At 68.2% G+C, this 19,299-nt stretch overlaps 1 protein-coding gene across 13 annotated transcripts in view; it reads right to left on the bottom strand.

Annotated features, from left to right (window-relative positions):
• Window positions 1-201: 201 nt before the first annotated feature.
• Window positions 202-19,299, bottom strand: part of BRSK2 (BR serine/threonine kinase 2) — a 59,110-nt gene continuing 40,012 nt past the window's right edge. Inside the window, exons 5-22 of one of the 13 annotated variants that reach the window (XR_014138422.1) lie at window positions 18,672-18,788; window positions 18,017-18,050; window positions 17,781-17,849; window positions 17,558-17,704; window positions 16,442-16,473; window positions 15,947-16,111; window positions 15,716-15,813; window positions 15,480-15,630; window positions 13,124-13,189; window positions 11,142-11,202; window positions 10,212-10,419; window positions 9,532-9,580; window positions 6,016-6,139; window positions 4,755-4,935; window positions 4,593-4,682; window positions 4,307-4,401; window positions 1,993-2,040; window positions 202-392 (exon numbers count right to left, since the gene is read on the bottom strand). Coding sequence is in view for 9 of the 13 variants with exons in the window: in XM_081797558.1 (XP_081653684.1) it covers window positions 627-850; window positions 1,993-2,040; window positions 4,593-4,682; window positions 4,755-4,935; window positions 6,016-6,139; window positions 9,532-9,580; window positions 10,212-10,419; window positions 11,142-11,202; window positions 13,124-13,189; window positions 15,480-15,630; window positions 15,716-15,813; window positions 15,947-16,111; window positions 16,442-16,473; window positions 17,558-17,704; window positions 17,781-17,849; window positions 18,017-18,050; window positions 18,672-18,788 (1,864 nt within the window). In the remaining 4 variants the exon portion in view is untranslated. Of the gene's footprint in view, window positions 393-573; window positions 851-1,992; window positions 2,041-4,306; window positions 4,402-4,592; window positions 4,683-4,754; window positions 4,936-6,015; window positions 6,140-9,531; window positions 9,581-10,211; window positions 10,420-11,141; window positions 11,203-13,123; window positions 13,190-15,479; window positions 15,631-15,715; window positions 15,814-15,946; window positions 16,112-16,441; window positions 16,474-17,557; window positions 17,705-17,780; window positions 17,850-18,016; window positions 18,051-18,671; window positions 18,789-19,299 lie in introns of those variants that run through there. The other 12 variants (XR_004078226.2, XR_004078227.2, XM_081797562.1 and 9 more) reach the window with 12 other exon arrangements.

The raw sequence follows: 19,299 nt of genomic DNA, 5'->3' as shown, positions 1-19,299 counted from the left end.
GGCGGGAGGGGCGGCTGCAGGGCGGAGCCGTGTCGGGGGCGGGGGGCGGCCGCGGGCAGGCTGGCCGGCCGACTCGGCCGCTCCGCCCGCCGCGGCCCTGCCCCGGACGCCGGCCCGGCCGGACTGGGCCTGCCGCGCGGGGGTCCCCGTGAGTCCGGAGCCGAGCCCGGGCGGAGGCGCTACGCGGGCCGGCGCGCGGGTGGGCGGGGCCTCGCCGCGGGTGGGCGGGGCCGCGGCGCGCGGGTGGGCGGGGCCTCGCCGCGGTGGGCGGGGCGGCAGCAGGAGACGAGGGAGGGCAGGTCCGCGGCAGCTGCCTTCGGTCAGCCGGTGTCCGGCGCGGAGCACAGAGGATGGCCTCGTGGAGGTGACATGTTAACTTTTCGGGATACTTCCTGGTATCAGAGCGGAAACAGTGCCGTTGTCAGAGACAGGCAGAGAGAGAGACAGCAGGAGAAAGAGAGAGCGGGCACGGGCGGGCCCAGCCGCAGGCGGTGGCCCCCGGTGCCCCCTTTCCTTTCCTCCCCGGTGTCGCCGCGGTCCGGGCGGGGCGGGCGGGCGGGCGGGCGGCGTGGCGGGCCGGGCTGGGCCCTGGCGGGCCGTGCCGGCGTGGGGAGGGGGCTATGTGTCTAAGGCTGCTCGCGGCGGGCGGCGGGCGGCCCCGTCCTGGCCGTGTCCTTGGCCGTCGGGTACTCGGCGTCCCCTCCAGGGCCGGGGCCAGCGGCCGCGGAGTCACCGAGGGGGCCGTGGGCACTCCGCTTGGCGGGCGTGCTGGGGGCCTGGGCCGCCTGCCCGTTCTTCTCGTCTGAAAAAAGTTGTTTAATTACGTCAAAGAAGTTACTCAATGGGCTGCCTGGGTACACAGAACAGAAGACAAAAGAAAAAACAAGAAAAAAGAAAAGAAGAGAAAGAGGAAGGGGGTAAGGAGAGAGAAAGAGAACAAACAAATGAACGAAAGGGTCTCCACGAAGAAAGAAAACCCAGCGAGATGAGGTCTGAGCCGGGCTTGGCAGGCGGGGGCAGGTGGGCAGCAAGCGGGGCAGGCAGGTGGAGAGACCCCTCCTCCCTCACCAGGCCTGGCCCCCCTCCACCTCAGCCACCAGTCCCCCCCCCATCCACCCCAACGCCTGGCCAGCTGGCCAGTCCCACTCTGGACACTGAGACAGAGAAACCAGCACTGCCCCAAGCCCCAGGGCTGAGCAGGAGCCTGGGACCCCAGGCTGGCTCCGTGCAGGGGACCAGGGGGCCTTCTCTGGGCTGCGGAGGCTGGAGCCAGTGTGCCCACCACACTCCTCCCAGGAGGCTTGGAGCCCGGCCCCTGCCAGCCCGGGCAGCACCGCGTGGACACAGGGGTCAGCAGCAGACAGACAGATGGACGGATGGGTGGACAGGCATGGAGGGCTTGGGTGTGGGAGGGCTGGGGGCAGGCAGCCAGACTGGGAGCCCTGATCCCAGAGGGAATGTCCTGAGGGCAAGAGGAAGAGGGCAGAAATGGTCTGACCACCCCCACCTGGGGGGGCCTCTTCTCTGTCCTGATGCCTCTGCCCTGCTCTACTTCTTACACCTGACGCCGCCAGCCCAGAGCAGCGCTGTGCGTGCATAGCACACTGTCACCCCCTCCAGTGGACAGAAAGCTTCCCACCAGCCTCCTGCCCAGATCTGGAGTCTGCCCAGACCCCAGGCCAGAGCCCACACACGGGACCCTTGCCAAACTTGGGGCATGCGGACGCTTTACTGCTCTGAGCCCTGGGGTCCCTTCCTGGCCTGCCTGGATCCTAGGGCCGGGCCTATGGCTGCCCTAGGGGGTGGGTGACCGAGGCTGCTCCTGGCAGAGGTGGGGGACTGGGTGGGCCCGAGTGTGCACGTCTGGACCCCGCGTATACACAGGGACCCCAGGATAGCCCTCAGGGCGGCGGGGGCGGCACCCTGCCAGGAGCAGGCTGCAGCTGGGGGTGACAGGCTGGGGGGTCCCAGGTGAGCATGAGGGGTTCTTACCACATTTGGAAAGCCTCCCCGTCATCATTTCCATACAGTTAGTGGTGTCTGGAGCACAGAATGGAGAAAGGAGGGAGGGAGACGTGTGAAAAAGTCTTCCCACTTGGACCCCTGGCCAGGCGCTGCCCTCAGCCTCTGGCCAGGCCCTCAGGGAGAGGCAGAGCCCGGCGTGGGGCGTGGCCATAGCCGAGTAGGGGGTTTGCTGGGGCCGGCCGACTGGAGAGAGGGGCCAGACGGGGAGGGGGTGGAGCCCAGAGCGGGGCGGGGCTTACAGAGGGCCGGGCTGGGGTGGGGTGGGGCTGGGGGTGGAGCCTGGGGTGGGGCTGGCTCAGAATATGGGCGCTGCGTGGGGGCCTTGTCCTGGGCAGAGGAGAGTCCTGCTACAACCAGAGCCGGAGCATGGGACGTGGCCCTGTCCCTTGGGTGCCCTGGGCCTGCCTGGCCCTCCGTCCCCTCTGTCCTCCCTGGGCCCAAGACATAGGCTCTGGCACCGAGAAGCCCAGGGTTCTGGCTGTGCTCTACTCTGGCCATCTGTGCGTCCTCACTCTGCCACTCTGCAGCTCAGGCAGCTGCGTGGCTCCCATCTGCCCCTCAGCTCGTGTTGGCCCCCCCCTTCCCTGACCCTCTCCCACCTTCTGCTGGGCCTGGGAATGCTGGTGCTGGCAGGGGCCTAAGGTGGGAGGCTCCTCCCTCAGGGCCCTCACAGGAGCCTCTGCTAGGTGGGATGTGACCTCTGGGCCTCCTGTCCCTATTGGAGTGGCCACCAGGTCTCTTGCCCTGGAAGCTGAGGGGCCCCCACTTCTGCCCCCTGCTCACAGCGGCTCTAGAACTGAGCTCACCAGACAAGAGCACCTGAAGTGGGCGGGAGGGTGCTAGGAAAGGCCAGAGTCCAAGGAGACCCATCAGGAGGCCTGGGGATGGGGCCAGGGCATGGGCTGGGTTCCTGGCTTAGGCTCCCCCAGGTCCAAGGCCCCCCGAAGGAGGGCAGGGGAGAACGGCTTGGGGCCCAGATTGGGTACCCAAGAGTTTGCAGGGACATGGGTTTGGGCACAGGTCTAACCAAGGCCCCCGCTTTGGGATGGGGTTAGGACTGGAGGTAGAGCCCAGGGGAAGGGTGGTGTCCACCTTGTTCACTGCTGTGCCTGGGACTTGGCATGAGGGACGCCTGCTAACAGGGGCAGAATGACCCCTCTTAGGTTACTGTCCATGGCCCAGACAGGAGGAGAGAGACTGCGGCCCCCAGACAGTGGCTGCAGGCCTGGGCATCTGCTGGGCGGCACACCAGGCCCTAGCCTTTGCTCACGTCGCTGGACAAGCTCTGTCCTTGCCTGGCCTCAGTTTCCCTCTGTCAGCCCTACTGTGCTCTGAGATGGAGGCCCTGGAGGCCCTGAAGGCCCAAGGAGCTACCTCCGCCCCACGCCCTGCCTCCAATGCCAAACTGGCTCCCGGGACCAGGCTGCTAGGGCCACCCCCGCCCTGACCTGCCCGTGGGGTGACGGACGAGGCACATGTTGGGGGAGAAAAGGGTAACACACACGATGAAATGAGGATGGCAGGGCGGGGAGGAGGGGAACAGGTGGGGCCGGTCTGGCCTCTCGGACCCCACCAGGCTGGAGGAAGGGCCCACTGAGGCTCCAGCCGACGGGGGTGCTCAGGGCTCGGGCTGGATGCTGTGCTCCGGACCCCAAACCCTGACACAGGCCTCACGGCAGGCTGTGCCCTACCAGCATCCTGACAGCAAGCACACCCTTGCTAACGGACTGCCCTGCCCAGACACGGGCTCACCCACCCCCACCCACGGTGGGCACGTAGCCCACTCCCCACCAGATGCTGAGCGGTGTGGGCTCTCAGGCCCTCAGACCCCCAGCACCTCCAGGCCTGGGCCGCCCCTTTCCCTGTGGGACCCCTTGGAGGCCCAGCTGGGGAGCCCCTCCTTTGGGAACTCATGGCCAGACAATCACAGGCCTGTCACGGGGAAGGCAGGCGGCAACAGCCCCACCACGTGTCAGCCAGCGTGGACGCTAGGCCCACAGGCTCGCAGGGTGCCCCTGGGGGAGTCCCGAGGGCGGCGGGCTCCCAGGCAGGACCTTGGCCACTGCTCTCCTGGAGCCTGTTCTGGCCGGCCCGGGGCCAGGCTGCCCGTGTCTGGCTGCTCAGCCTGGGTGCTGGGCCCTCTGAGGCCTGTCCAGGGCTGGGAGCTGGCCGCTGGATGTGTGAGGGGCACAGGGCGCCCTTCTCGGGGCCAGTGTGGCTCTCGCCAGAGGACCTGCCCGCAGCCCCCTCCCTGCCCCTGCGGCGGGGCCGGACACCTTACCTGCCAGCGTCAGAGGCTACTCTCGTAGCTGGTGGCCACCTTCTGGCCCTTAAGCCCAGCACCCCAGCTTAGTCCTGGCGCTGGCGGGGGGGGTTCTACAGTGGACAAGAGGCGCCTTTCAGTGTGGTGTGCTGGGCCCTACCTCCCTGGGTGTGCAGAGATGGGCCGGCCCACTGCGCCGGGGAGGGCCCTGCCCCCTGGGGGGGGCAGGGAGGTGGGCACGTCGGAGGGGCCACACCCCTGCTCACCGGCCCGCAGGGCGGCCCAAGCTGAGCCCCCGCCTCACCTGACAAATGCTGGGCGGCGGGCTGGTCGTGTGTGCTCAGGAGCTGGGTCTGAATGGTCTCCACAACCCTCTTGAAGCGGCGGCTGGGGCCTGGGGAAGACAGGGGGTCATGCCCAGGTCGGGGCTGTAGCCCGGAGCCCGCAACCTGGGCCCGTGGCTCACCGGACAGCAGCGTGAATGTGACGGAGTAGATGCCGTTCTCCTTCTGCGCCGCCCCGCCCTCGGTGTAGGTGATGTCCACCTGGAACTTGACCGGCTTCTGGAACACCGCCGGGCCGCCCGTCGCCTTATACTCAGCCCGGAAGCTCGTCTGGGAGATGACGCTGTGGCTGAGGCTGGGGATCTGCGGGGTGGGGGGCAGCATGAGCGTGCTGTGCGCCAGCCGCCCTGCACGGCCCCCCTCGCACCCCCAGCCCCCGCCCCCGCGAGCCGGGCCGGAAGCCTGTACCCCTCTGCCTGCGTGCGGGTTGGGACGTGGGCGCAGAGTGGAAGAGGAGAGGGTCAGGGCGGACAGGCACGAGGAGGCCCCGTGGAGCCGCTGCCGGCAGCCGGCACCCGCGTAGCAGCCTCCAGAGGCTGGGGCCACACGGCCATTGCCGAGGACAACACCCTGCCGCTCTGTGGGCTCGGGAAGGGCGCCGCTCCCAGTGCGGGCAGAGGGGCCCTACGCACTTGACATACGGGCAGCAAAGGGAAATGCCCTTGAAACGAAGTCAGGAGGCAGTCTTGCCCTGGAGGAGTCACCCCTAGGACAGGGCTCTGCGGCTCAGGAGAGGTCGGAAGGCCCAGCCCATGCTGGGAGGCTGGGCAGCGGAGGACCTTGCAGGGTGCAGGGAGAGGGAGGCCCAGACCAGGGGCCCTAAGGAGGAGAGCAGGCTGCCATGGCAGGTGGCCCCCCGCCCTTGGGGAACTTGGGCTGAGGCCGCACCAGGCTGAAGAAAGCCCCGCAGCAGGTCCCAGCCCTGATGGGGGTGGGGCAGCTTCAGCTGCAGGGGATATGCTAGGATCCCCGGGGACCCAGCACCGGGCCAGGCCCTCTGACAGGACTCTGGAGGCACACCTGCAGGGCTTTCTGCTCCATGTGCTCAAAGAGCTCCCAAAGACAAACGGAGCGCACCCAAGGCTTGAGTGCAGCCCACCCTCAGGGAGCCGCCAGGCCCCAGCGGGAGGCAGGGGCTCCAGGAGGCGGCAGCCGGGGGGTGGGGGGAGCGCACACGGGAAACGGAGACAGGCCTCTTGGGACAGGACCCGGCAGAGGTCCCCTCCCCTTTGAGCTTCCTGTGCTTTACTCCCTGTCTCAGCGGCGCTCCCACCGCCAGGGCTGCTGAGAACGAGGGCCGGCCTCCCTCCCCAGGCCAGGGGCCTGAGCAGTGACCCTCTGGCTCCAGCCAGGCAGGCGTCCCCAGACGGGTGGGAGGCTCACCGACAGGAAGGCGTGAACAATGTCAGCTTTGATAGAGCTCAGGGGCTTGTCCTTGATGACCACGAAGATCTGCTCCTCCTTCTCCAGGTTGATGAAGTTCCCAAACCATGACTTCTTGGCAAGCCTGGGGGAGGGAAGTGCGGGCAGAGGGCTGCTCGTATCAGGGTATGCTCACTGTCAGCCCAGCCTCTGAGGACAGGCCCGCCCTCCCCTCCTGGCCAGGGCCAGCTTGCTGCCCCAACTCCTCCCCTCCCACCCCCCGACTCCTGCCCTGGCCCCCGACTCCTCCCACCCTCACCCCAGGGCCCTAATGCTAATCCCACAGTCTTGGCCGGGCCCCATTCCCCCATGCCTGCCTGGGTCTGGGCAGTGCCCACCAGAACCCACCAAAAAGGAAAGGAGAGCTCACCCTGACCCCCAGCCTTACTCCTGTTTAAGCCACCAAGTTTTGCGGGAATTTGCTCTGCAGCAATCCTGCCGCAGCCTGGAGGAAGGTGCCCCCTACCCTGGGGCTGCATGGGGAGCAGGGGCAGTGTGGGAGGCCGCGGTACAGGGTCGGGCCTGGCCGGGGAACTCTGCGCCCATGTGGACAAATGGACGGGAGACACACTGCATGGACAATGGGGCCTGGGGGCCCAGGATGCTACATGCCCTTCCCACCTGGTGGGACAGCCCGGCTCCCCCCGGCCACCCTGTCCTCGAGGACCAGGGGCTGCCCAGCCCGGGCCGCTCTGGGACATGGAGGCTGCTTCCAAGCCAGGTGCTGTGCCAGGTGGGGCAGGGGTGTATCCTCCTGCACGAGGCCCCTCACCTCGCTCGTGCCCAGGGCCTCTCTCTGTCCTCTGTCTTCTGTCTGGCCTCGTTATTCTGTCCTGCACCTGCATCTGACCTGCGCTTTCTGCAGCCCCCCCACCGCGGTGCACACCAGCGTGGGTGTCCCTCGGCTGGCCCCAAGATCCTGCCTCCTGGGGCACGGACGGGGCCAGGACTTGCTTCTAAGCAGAACGAGTGACAGATGTCCCCTCCAAGAACACGTGACTCAAGGCCACGTCTCCTGCTTGCTAGCAGGTCTGGACTGCATGGCGACCGAGCCCCCTGACGTGACGGAGAGGCCCACGGTCCAGCGGACCACAGGCCCTGAATCCCGCCGACGACCGAGGGCGCTGGGCCACGGGTGCTGCCCCAGATGAGCCTGCCTGGAGGTGACCACAGCCCACTGACTCTGGAAAGCGGAGGGCCCAGCTGGCCCGGCCCGGGGCCTGACCCACACAGCCCGAGACGTGGAGCGCGTGGTGTTTAAGGCAGCTGAGCTCGAACAGTCCGCCAGGCTGCAGCGCTGACGCGTCCTGACAGCCGTCTCGTGGCTCCGCCGATGGAACGCGCCCATTCGGACGGCGAGGCCCAGGAGGGCCCCGGCCCAGCATCTTGCTCTGCCACCGGCGCTGGCAGGGGCAGGTGCTCGGACACCTCTCGGTGGTTTTCCTGACCACGTGGCTTCCCCTTTCCTGCCCAGTTCCAGAGCTGGCCTCTGCTCGGCCCAGGGATCCTGACCCAACAACAGCGCAGAGGTGAAGACAGGGAGGCACGTCCTGCCGGACCCCCTGGTCACCGGCCACTTCCGCCTCCTTCCCCACATCCTGCCCTCCTGCCCGCTGTCCGCTCCGGGTCCGGCGCTCTCGAGGGCAGGCTCCGGCCCCAGCCGCTCCCTGCCGTGCCCCTGCACCTGCCACAGGGCCGGCAGCCCAGCAAGTACTTAGGGGGGGCAGTTCTGGAACCCGCATGAGGGGTTTCTGCTTCTCCTCCCTTGACGAAGAAGAACACCGAAAACATGACTTGTTTGTAGTTTGGCAGCCAGCAGTTTGGCATCTGGCGCAATAGGCGGTCCCATGCCTGGAAGAAGCCTGAAGGAGCCAGAGAGGCAGCGCAGGCCGACTTCAGTGTCAGCTGGGCCACCCGGCAGCCGCCGGGCGTCTCCGAGTAGAGCAGACCACGCTCCCTCGTGTGGTGGGCCTCGTCCAAGCAGGCGAAGGCCTCAGGAATAAAGGCTGCAGCTTCCCCAAGGAGTTCTGCTCAACTCAACACCGCAGCGTGAATTCCCCACCTGCACACGTCACTCAGGGCTGTGACGTCACCCAAACTGGAACCTCCGCCTGCCGAACCTACGGTCTCCGACCTGCCATCCGCCCCAGCCCCGCAGCGGTGCTTGCCTGCGAGCCCCGACGAGCCCCGGCTGAGCGCGTCCTCTGCAGGAGGCGGGGCCGGGGCGTGAGCGGCTGCGGCCTCCCGGGCCACTGCGCGTCTGCTCGGGCGCACCAGCCGGACCCCGGGAGGGGGCGGGGCCTCCAGACGGACTCGAGGATGGGAGGCTGCGGGCCACCTGCACCTGCCCGGACGCCCAGCAGTTACGTTACAGGGGTGTCTGAGCGCGGTGACAGCAGCAGGAAGTTCCGGCCGAGGGGCACTAACGGTGGGAGGGGCCGCGTGCCGCGCCCTAGCACCTCCTGCTCGGTGACGACAGGGGCCTCCGAGGAGGCTGCCTGTGCTCCTCGCGAGGCCCGCCCCGCACCCACGGCGCCACTCCTGTTCACACGGCGTCCTCCAGGGCTACAGGCCAAGGCCGCCGCCGGGGCGGGAGAGCGGGGGCAGGGCCGCTCCAGGGTCTCCGCCCCAGTCCAGACTGGCCGCTGGTGAGCCATGGATCTGCTGCCCATCGCCTCCCATGGGCCCTGCTCCTTCCTCTTGGCGAGGGTCAGCTGAGGGCTTGCTCTGCTCCTGGCCTCGAACACCACCACCCTCCCCTGGACGCGCGTCCCCACCAGGCCGTCCCGTGGCTGTCCCTCCGTCTCTTTGGCCAGCACCATGTTTCCGCCTTGAGACGCTCCATCCCTATGAGCCCCCAGGTCTCCGGCTGTGCTCCAGGCTCCACTCTGCCCAGCGCAGCCCTCCCTGGTGGAGGCTACCCGCTGCAAACACCAGGCTGGTCCTTCTCGGGCTCCCCGGACCGGGCGTGTGCAGGGCCGAGCCTGTGGCCAGAGCAGGGTGAGCACACCTGCCAGGAGGGCTTGGGCTCCGGTCTGCAAGCCTCGCCCCGCGTGGAGGCTGGGGCTTTCAGCTGGCGCCCCTCCGCCCCTCCGAGGCATGGCTGTGCCGTCCCTTGCCTCCAGCCAGCCCTCGGCTGTGGCTTCGGCGCAGGGCCAGGAGGAGCTGGCCGGCTCCCTCAGCAGCGCAGACCCTGCTCCCCAACCTGGCGTTCAAAGTGCCGGAGACAGAGGTGTGGGTGTTGAAGAGGAGGTGTCCCAGGCAGGGGCTGGTGGGGGGCTTCTGGGCAAGCACAGGGTCCCAGGGAGAGGGAGAAGAGGACCTGGAGGGGCTGGGGTGCTTCGCCCCGAAGCCCTCATGGGCCCCCTGGCCTGCCATGAGGGAGGGTTCAGCACGGGCCCCCCCTATGCACTTGGCGTCTGGCCACCGGGAGGGAGGCCAGTGGCTCACCCTCGACCTCGGGCAGTGACCACTTACTCTGGAGAGGACTCCGGGGTCAGGTTGGACATCTCTTCGGGTGTTGGAACTGCGCACACACGGGAAGGACAGGGAGAGAAGGTGTGACCACTCTGCCCTGCCCTCACCAGGGTCCCCCCCGCCCCTCACCGTGACCGGGGTCTCAGCCACCCACAGGCTCCCGGCCCCTGCCGGAGCCTAGGGCCACGGGGCTGCCCCAGCCTCTGGTGCTGTAATCAGGCCAGACCTTCTCTGGCCTACAGCCGGCCCCGCTGTCCCCCCGACAGATGGCACTGGTCACCCAGGCCCACCCATCAGCTGTGCCGGAGGCTCGGATGGCCCGGCAGTGCCCACTGACCCTCGGCACCCGGCGCACAGCAACGGGCTGCCCACCGCTGCCCCATCCCATGGGCTTGCTGACGGCCCTCGCCCCCACCCACCCGGCGGCCGGCTGTCCTCCCAGGGCTCAAGCAGCCCGGCTTCAAGTGGCCACTGGGCTGAAGGGAAGCCCAGGAGCTGGGAGGGGCCCCCGGCACACAGCGGGCAGGCCCGGGAGCAAGCAGCCGTCTGGCGGCACCGCCTGGGCCTGTGCCAGCCTGGAGGACACCGACCGACCGCTGCCCTGCTCGTGGTCAGGGTCCCGGCACAGCGCAGAGGGGGCAGGCCCTGCCACCCCCGCGGCCCCTCTTCCCGCCACTGACCCTGCAGTTTCCGGCGGTGGAAGCGGGGTGACCCCAGGAAACTGTTCTTGATGGAGTTGAGCCGCGTCCTCCAGGGCACCCCTCCGACGCTGGGGCTGGACGGTGGCGTGGGGTTGGGCGTGCCTGCCGGGCTCTCCTTGGGCGTGTGCACGGGCGTCCCCTTAGGGGTGGGGAGGGGACTACCCCTTGGAGAGGGGTGAGGGGTCACCTGTATGGTGGGGACAGATTTGGTGTTGGGTTCAGTCCCGGCGGTCGGGAGCCGGATGGGAGCCGGCATGGTCGGCGGGCCCGGGGGCAGGGCCAGCTGGGGGCCTAGGCCCCCCGGGACAGGGGGTCGGGCCTGGGTGCCAGCCGGGAGTGGGTTGGACTTGGTGCCCTGCAGCGGCTTGTCGCTCAGCTTGGCCTTGCTCGGCAAGGTCTGGGTCTTGGGGTTGGGCCGCAAGGCGGCCTGTGGAGGGAGGACGTGTCCGGGCCCGGAGGCGCTCCGACAAGCTTCAGGCTCCACGGAGGTGGCCAGGGGGCAGGCCACAGAGGGGCTCTCGGGAGGCGGGGGGGGCAGGGCAAACTTTCTAACAGGCTACAGGGCAGGCGCAGAGGGCAGGGAGCAGAGCGCGAGGGTCCGCGAGAGCCACCATGCGAGTGCCCGCCGCCCCCCGCATGCACACACAGCACCAGGAGGACCAGAAACGTTCAAGCAGGACCCCAGGGCAGGACCAGCGGGACAGGCAGGTGTGGGGGTGGGAGCGTTTGCCATAAAAGAAAACAAATAACACAGGAGAAAACAAACAAAACAAAAGAACGTGCAGTTAGCCCCAGCAGCAGGCGGGGGGCACGGGCCCAGCCCGGGCTCAGGGAGCCTCCCCTGCCCACCCCCACCGGTGCACGCTGGGCCTCTTGGAGCTGGGGGGGCGGGGCGGGGTGGGGGCTCACCCTGGGGCTGCTCAGCGGGCTGGTGGACAGGCCCGAGGAGGCGCCACTGATGGACCTGGACCTGCGGACACAGGTGCGGGGCGGGTCAGCCGGGAGGGGCCACGGCTCTCAGCTTCTCTCCCCCGGACGGACCCTCCAAGAGGCCGGGAGTCCCGGCCGAGAGCCTTGAGGCCGCCCTGTCCTGCGCACACCTGGCCACATGCAGGGCTGTCCTGCTGTCCCCACCCCGCCTCTCCCGGGGCCCAGGAGGGCCCCACAGCCCCTTCAGGGGGCCCCGTCAGAGCCTGTCTCCGGGCTCCTCTCCTCTACGTGGGAGCTGTCCCATGGCCAAGGCCCAGGCCCAGGACGGCACCGGGAGCCTTCAGCAAGAGTCTGTCAGGGGCTTGGGCGGACAGAGGGACGAGGGGAGACGGGCGCTTCCTGGGAGCTGCATCCAGCCCCCGTGTCAGGTCCACTGTCCAGCCCCCAGTGCCCCGAGCCCACCCAGAACCCCCCAAGGCTGAACTGTCACAGGCCCCGAGTCCTGTGCTCGGCGGACAGCCTCCCATCCTAGCACGTGGGCCACCAAGTGGGCACTAGCCCAGCCCTGCCATGCCCATGGTCCACCTGCCCGGCCCAAAGGTGCCCACAGTACGCCAGCCCATAGCTCTCTCCTCACTGGTACCACGGGGGCCTAGGCAAGGCCAGGCTGGGGTGAGCGCTGGCTGGGACCACCAGCCTTGTCCACCACCGGCCCCACTGGGCCCGCAGACCTGGCGGGGCAGGAACCGGGCGCCCTGCGAGGCAGGGGCCTCACTCCACCACACCACACGGCCTCGGGGAAGGCACACACCATGCTTGCTCAGCCCTGGGTGCTGGCACCTGCCACCCTTCGAGGAAGGAAGCAGGGAGGGGGGCCAAGGCAGCCACAGGAGAGAAGAGGAAAAGAGTGAAGGCCTGCCCACACCAGTCAGCCCAGCCCCGAGAGGGCTCTCGCCCACCCACTCACACCCCGGCCCAGCCCCTGGGCCTCAGGGAGGAGCTGAGCCCACTCTGACCAGGGCCCCGGCATCTGTGGGCTAGGGCCCCATGGCAGTGACCCTCCAGCGTCTCCACCTAACACAAGCCACGGAGCCAGGGGGCGGCGCTGACCTTGCTCCTGGCCCCCCAACCCAGCCTGCCCGCGGCCGGGACAGTGCCCAGAGCCAGGCCTGGGTCCAAAGCTTTCAGATGCTGGGAAGGGAGTGGGGGCCGTCGGTCCCGGCTGGTGCCCACCCCAGCAGCCACAGGCCGGCCGGGCAGCAGCCAAGAGTGAGGCCCAGCGCCTGGGGCCTGCCTACCACTGAGCCAGCCATGCGCTTGTCACTTGGCACAAGGAAACCAGAAAAAAAGCAGTGGAAGGAAGAGGGGTGGGGGCTGCCTCCACAGCGTCCTAACCAGGCCGCACCTGCCCGAGACAGAAAGGAGGGGGCCAGCAGGCAGAGCAGCCAGGGCGGGGCGACGGGGGGGGCGGCAAGAGGCCAGCAGTGAGCAGGCAGGGGCACGGGCAGGTATGGGAGCAGGCGGGGGGGAAACGGGTGAGGCCCGACCGCCGTCGCCCACGGGCAGCAGGCCCTGCAGGGGCAGGGCTGGGGGCCTCAGGAACGCCGGGCCCCATGCAGAGACCCCTGAGACAGTCATGCCTCCTGCCACGTCCTGGGGAGCCTGCCACCGCCCTGGGCTGCCGCTTCCACTGAGGCCTCACAGCCTGCAGATGCTCGGGGGTCTGCAGTGGAGAGCGCCGTGGGTCTCCCCGCCTGGTCAGGCCGGCCACTGGCCTTGCCCCGGCAGCCCACGCCTCCTCGGGGCCTCAGGCCCGCCTGGCCCAGGCCCTTCCCCAGCTTGCTGGAGGTCTCCCTCGCCAGAGCTGCGAGGGCTGGAAGCGCCTCAGGCCCAGCCCTGCCACCAGGCCCACCTTCGTCCTTGGGGCTGGGGGGCGGGGGATGGGTGGGCAGGGTGTATACCTGTCTTCTTTGCTGAATTGGGGGTGGGCTTCAGCGATATCCAGGCTTTTACTGAACATTGCTTTACTACAGCAGGAACAAAGCGAGAAAACAGAGTTACTGACGCAGCCCCACCAGGCGGCCCGGGAGGCTGGACCTCTGCACAGCTCCACACAAGCTGGGCATGGCCCACCTGGCCCCAGGCCAGGCACACGGGCATGAGGGAGGTCAGGCAGGAGAGTGCCAGGGCCACAGCGCACCCCACCCTGGTGACCTGCTGGGCGCGGGGGGGGGGGGGGGGCAGGCCTTGGAGGATGTCCAGTACCCACCACCAGCCCTAGGACCCCTGCAGCCCCAGCCGGTGGCCCAAGCCAGAAAAAGCAGCGGGGCCTGGAGCGGCAGCGGCAGGTCGGGCGGTGTCGGGAGGAAGGGACGCTCCAGGGGCCGCCGGGACGGTCCACAGCTGACCCGGTCCCAGCTCCTCCCACCCTGAGGCAGCCAGGCCTGGAAGGCAGAGCGGGACACTGGGCTCTGTGGCCTCTCATGCCCAGCCCCTGCTCCAGGCGGGTGAGGGAGGGACGCGGGGTGGCCAGGATGTGGTGGGCCCCACATCAGCACTCAGCCTGCACTGAGCAGGGGCAAGGCTCAGGAAAGGTGGGCTGGAGAGAGGTGGCCTCTCACCCTGGGGGCCTGCTGGGGAGAGGGGTGCCCATAACAAGCAGGACGCGAGGCACAGGGCAGGAGCTCAGCCAGCAGAGACCTTTCTCCCGCCACCCTCACCAGCCCCCCGGTGCCGGAGCCCATGGGCAGCGGCCCGTGGCGGTCTAGAGCCAGCCCGTTTCCATGGGGGAGGCCTGGGACCACCAAGGGAGCTGAGGACCACCAGCCCAGTTTAATCCTGATGGTGGCCCTATTTCCTGGCAAATACCTTGAGAGGCCCGGCTGTCCCCAGCACTCAGCCCCCAGCTGACCAGGGGCAGCCCCAGAGCCGGGACCCCCAGAGCTGGGTCTCCAGGTCCAAGAGCTATAGCAAAAATCCCCTCCCCAAGCAGGCCCTGCCCAGCGCCAGGATGAGGACTGGCCAAGGGCCCCTCCTTGCCAGCCAGAGTCAGCTGAGGCTCTGCAGGACCAGGACACCCTTCCTTCCTCCAGGGTGCGCTGTTGGGACAGCCCGGACCTGCTTGTGACCAGGCAGAATTCCATCCTTGTCCTTGACCCCCACACTACCACAGATGACCCAAACATGGGGCCAGCATCAAGCGGGGACAGGCCTGCTGGGCGGCTCTGAACATGGCCTGACCCCAGTGTAGCCAAATCCAGTCCACTCCAGTCCAGCCCAACCCTGTTCCAGATGGCTGACCAGCCCAGTACAACCCAGGCCAACAGAGCAAAGCCCAGTCCACCCCAGTCCCCCCCAGCTCAGTCCAGTCCAGCTTAGTTCAGCTCAGTCCAGCTCAGTCAAGTCCAGTCTAGTCCAATCCTGCTCAATCCAGTTCAGCCCAGCTCAGTCGAGGCCAACCCAGTCCACCCCCATCCAGCCCAGCCCAGCCCAGTCTAGCCCAGCTCAGTCCAACCCAGTCCCGCCGACTCTAGGCTAGTCCTGTCCAGCCCAACTCAGCTCAGTATAACCCACCCAGCTCAGCCCAGCTCTGCTCAGTCTAGCTCAGTCTAGCCCAGTCTAGCCCAGTTCAGCCCAGTCCAGCCCAGCCCAGCTCAGTCCATCCCAGTCCAGTTCAGTCCATTCCGGCTCAGTCCAGCCCAGCGCAGCTCCGTCCATCCCAGTCGGGTTCAGCCCAGCCCAGCCCTGCTCAATCTAGTCTAGTCCAGCCCAGCTCAGCCCAGCTCAGCCCAGCTCAGCCCAGCTCAGTCCAGCTCAGCACAGTACAACCCAGCTCAGCCCAGCATAGTCCAGTCCAGCCCAAGTCAGTCCACCCCAGTCCGGCCCAGTCTAGCCTAGCCCAGTTCAGTCTAGTCCACCCCAGTCCAGCCCAGCCCAGCCCAGCTCAGTCCACCCTGGTCCAGCTCAGTCTAATCCAGCCCAGTCCAGCTCAGTGCAGTCCAGCTCAGCCCAGCTCAGTCCACCCCAGACCAGGTCAGTCTAACCCAGCCCAGCTCAGTCCAGTCCAGCCCAGCCCAGCTCAGCTCACTCAGCCCAGCCAAGTTCAGCTTAGTCCAGTCCAGCACAAGCAGCCTGAACAGCCTGGCCCAGCCCCTAGCACAGCGTGGTCCAGGCCCACCCAGTGGCCTTGGCCCAGCCCCAGGGCCGGGGGGCAGAGATGAGCCATGCCAGGCCCAGCACAGCCCGTGAGCAGTGCCAACGCTGACCAGGCCAGGCCACCAGGAGGCAGAGCGTTGGGTCCTCCTGGAAGGCACGCACCTCTGGCCATGCTGGGCCATCTCGATGGCCCGCCGCGCGGGCACCGGGGAGCCGCCGTCCGTCACGCTGAGCACCTCCATGGACTTGCGTTCAGGCCGCCGCTTGCCGTGCCGGTTCAGCATTGGGGAGTCCACACGCTTCCGGGGAGGGTCTGTGTGCAGACAGGGGTCAGGGCAAGGCAGCCCGCTGGGCCTGGGAGGGGCAGCATGGGGCCAGGCCACCCTGCCACCTTATACCTATTTCATTTCTGGGGGGCAGGTCCTCGTCCTCATGGCTCGGGTACCTTTCTTTCCGGTCCAGGAGAAGGAAATAAATCATCTTCTCCTGGTTTTCCCTGCAGTGGGTGAGAGGCACCAAGAAGGGTTGGCAAGTCTGTTCCTGGATGGGGTCCCACCCCATGGCCGCCTGCCTGGGAAGGGCCGCTGGGGCCCCCGGCCAGGCTGCGCCGCAGCCCCCCGCCAACGTACTCCTCGGACAGCAGGTCCTGCAGCAGCTTGTTGCGGTCCCGGAAGCAGCCCAGAGAGTGCATGCTGTCCAGCACGTCGGGGTCGATGTCCTCCAGGCTGGGCAGCGAGCGGATCTGCACCTTGCGGGGGATGGGCTGCTCTGGCTCTGGCTCGTTCTTGCCCCCTCTGTGGACGACAGGCACCCAGGGTCACTCCCTTGCCCTCCGCAGCCTGGGGCTCCTCCGCCCCCCACCCCGAGGTGCCGGGAGGGCGGGGCCCACCCCTTCCTGGGGCCCTGAGTCTTGCTGCTCTCTGTGCGCCCAGCCCCTGCACGCCTCCTGCATCCTGCCTGAGCCCAGCACAGGCCCGCCCGGGGGCCTTGAGAGCCAGGAGCGGCTGAGGCTGGGGGCAGGCCTGCCCTGGGCTGGGTCACCCCCCGCCTTCCCTAACAGGCCCTCCAGGCCACGGTGACAGGTGGCAGGCAAAGCAGGCGATGTGGGAGGAAGAGCTACTTACATATACCATATGTGTTTCTGAATGTGCTCTAGCTACAAGGAAAGAGAAACAGGGAGTTAGTACGAGGAGGGATGGAGGAGCCCACGTTAGGAGGCCGGCGGCGGGAGCATGGGGAGGGACAGAGCACAGGAGCGTGCAGACAGCATGACAGGAGGAGTGGGGGGGGAGGGGGCTGGTGAGGGGGTGGGGAGGGGAGGAGAGAGGGAGAGAGGACATGGGGGACAATGTGGGTGGAGGGTGGGGAACGTGTGGGGAGGGGCTGCGTTCCCGGAGGCTCCAGGTAGCACCCTTGGCCCTGCCTACCCCAGGTCAAAGAGAAAATGCTGACCTAGAGAGAGAAGGAAGGTGGGCAGGGCCAGGGGGCTGCCGGCAGGGCTGGGGGACCTGGGCGGCAGAGGGAGGGAGCACGGAAGCAAGGTGACCTCTGGGGTCTCAGGCTCCAGGAAGGAGGCCAAGGGAGGAGGGCAGGGGAAGCGGCCAGGGTGGCCCTCCTGTGCACAGGAAGGGGCTGGGTGCAGGTGTGAGCAGGAGGCTTGGAAGCCAGCCCTGCTCTCCCCCCAACTCCACTCGGGACAGCTTGGCTGGGGAGGGTGGGTGAGGGTGGCCTCTTGGGCGCTGGGCCGCCCCTGTCCTGGGCAGGCCAGCCCGGGGAGTCCTGCTGCCCCTGCTCTGGGGACCCGCCCTCCCGGCACTAGCTGAACCCCAGGGAGGCCGGAGGCGGTCAGCTGGGGGCGTCTTTAGGAAGGAAGAGCTGCCCTCGGACCTTCCCTGGCCCCCAGGCGTCAGTGGTCGTGGGGAGCTATTCACACGGACCAGGCCCTGGAAAGCCCAGGACTCAGGGGTCAGCATCAGTGGGCACTCCCCTGCCGGGCACACCAGCACTCGCAAACCACGCGTCCACACCCGTGCCCGCAGACAGCCACGCACACACACGGCGCTTCCTCACCCACGTGCTCACACGCACCGTGCACACCCAGGGCCCCAGGTGGGGTTACCCTGCAGGCGCCATCCCTTGGCCCGGGAGGAGACGCCGGAGATGGGACCTTGCAGGCGCGGGGGGGCGGCGTAAGGGAGAGAAGGAGGCCCCCCAACCCCTCCGGGACGCCCGGGACCCACCGTGAGGCGCCGGGCCGCGTCCACCTCGATCATGCCCCGCAGCAGGCTCTGGCAGTCGGGCGGGATGAAGTGCGGCATGTGGAACACGCCCCGCTTCACCTTCTCCAGCAGCTGCCGCAGGTTGTCGTCGTCGAAGGGCAGAGCCCCCTGCCGGCAGGGGACTGGGGTCACCTGGGGAGGGGCGCACAGGGGCGGCGCCGCGGGGGAGGGGAGGGGGCCTCACCACCAGCAGGGCGAACAGGATCACGCCGCAGCTCCACACGTCTGCCTTGCGGCCGTCATACTTCTCCCCCTGCGGGCGGCAGTGGGGTAGGCGGGGTGAACGGCCGGGCTCCGCAGAAATGGTGGGGCCCAGGCACAGGGTGCAGGGGGCAGTTGGCCAGGGCCCGGGGTCTGCAAGGCTCAGGTGGCAAAGCCCCCTGGACAGGGGGCGACAAGGGCGGCGGGGGGGCTACTTACCCGGATCACCTCGGGGCAGGCGTAGTGGGGCGATCTGGGGGCGAAAGCAACAGTCAGGCACGGGGTTCGGGACCTGCTGTCTGCCCTGGCCACCCCACCCCGCCTGCACTTGGGGCTGCCCCCCAGGACCACAGCAGTGCAGACGCCCGGAGGCATGCTCTGCCTGCAGGAGAACGCCCCTCTGGGGGGCCCCCAGGCCCACCAGGAGGCTCAAGGGGCTTTGGTGCCACCCCCTCACAACCCAATCCCTACTGTGTGCTTCTGAGGGAGACTGAGACACAGGAGCCTGTGGGCTCCGCCACGCTCGAGGCTGTCTGCCTGCCGCCCTGGTCCAAGGGGAGTAACGTCCCCGAAGGGCCATGGGGCTGAGTGCCCGCCCAGCGAGCGGGCAGCCACTGGGACCGGACCCGCCTTCCAGGGCCGTGGAGCCAAGCGCAGGCCCGGGCTGAATGGTCACGGGAAGGGTCCCTCCCCAGCGTCACACTTGGCAGCAAAATCTGAGGGCAGAGTGAAGGTCCTGGGGCTCCTGGGGCTCCTGGGGCTCCAGGTCCCCCCACCGCTGAGCAGCTGAGACCACCGGCGGCATGGCCGGGGCAGGGCGGGGGCCTTTGGGGACAGGGGCCGGGCCCTCTCCTGGCCTGGCAGGGCCGCTCACCCGCAGCTGGTCTCCAGCAGACTGTCGCCAACCTGCAGCGACGCCATGCCGAAGTCGGCGATCCGGATGTTGTTTTTCTCATCTAGTAGGAGGTTCTCTGGCTTCAGATCCCTGTGGCTGGGAAGGAAGGTGGGATTGAGGCTGACCAGTCCCCCTAGCTGCCTCCCCTCCCCAAAAGCCTATCTGCACAGCATGGGGCCAATGGGAGCCCAGCCTGGTGACATCACAGGCAGCCAATGAGAAGTCGCCTGCCTGGCGGCTGTGGTCTCAGGGGACAGAGAAACAGAGACCCTCTGGGGTCACACCACCTGCTCCCACCCGCCCCCGAGGCAGGCTTTGCTTCACTCCCTGGGGCCCCCCCCATACGTGCTCTGGGCCGAGGCCAACCTGGGACCCCCAATCCAGGGTGACCTGGCCCCAGGACCCCTGAGAAACCTGAGGAGGGGGCTTCTGGAACCTGGGGTGGACACCTGGCAGTAGCTTCCTGATGCTCCTAAAGGGGGGGGGTCAATAGAAAGTGTGCTGTCTGTTCCAGGGGCACAGGGGGAGTGCAAGGGTGGGGTGGAGATACCTGGTCTGGGGGTAGCTGGTGGGTAGTGAGGGGTACCTGGTGCTGGGAGGTACCTGG

Source organism: Leptonychotes weddellii, chromosome 11 (genome assembly GCF_054177405.1).
Source record: "Leptonychotes weddellii isolate Sample4059 chromosome 11, ASM5417740v2, whole genome shotgun sequence".
In the NCBI taxonomy this organism is placed as follows: Eukaryota; Metazoa; Chordata; class Mammalia; order Carnivora; family Phocidae; genus Leptonychotes; species Leptonychotes weddellii.
The sequence above is the reverse complement of the archived record's forward strand: the minus strand, read 5'-3'. Positions and strand labels throughout refer to the sequence as shown.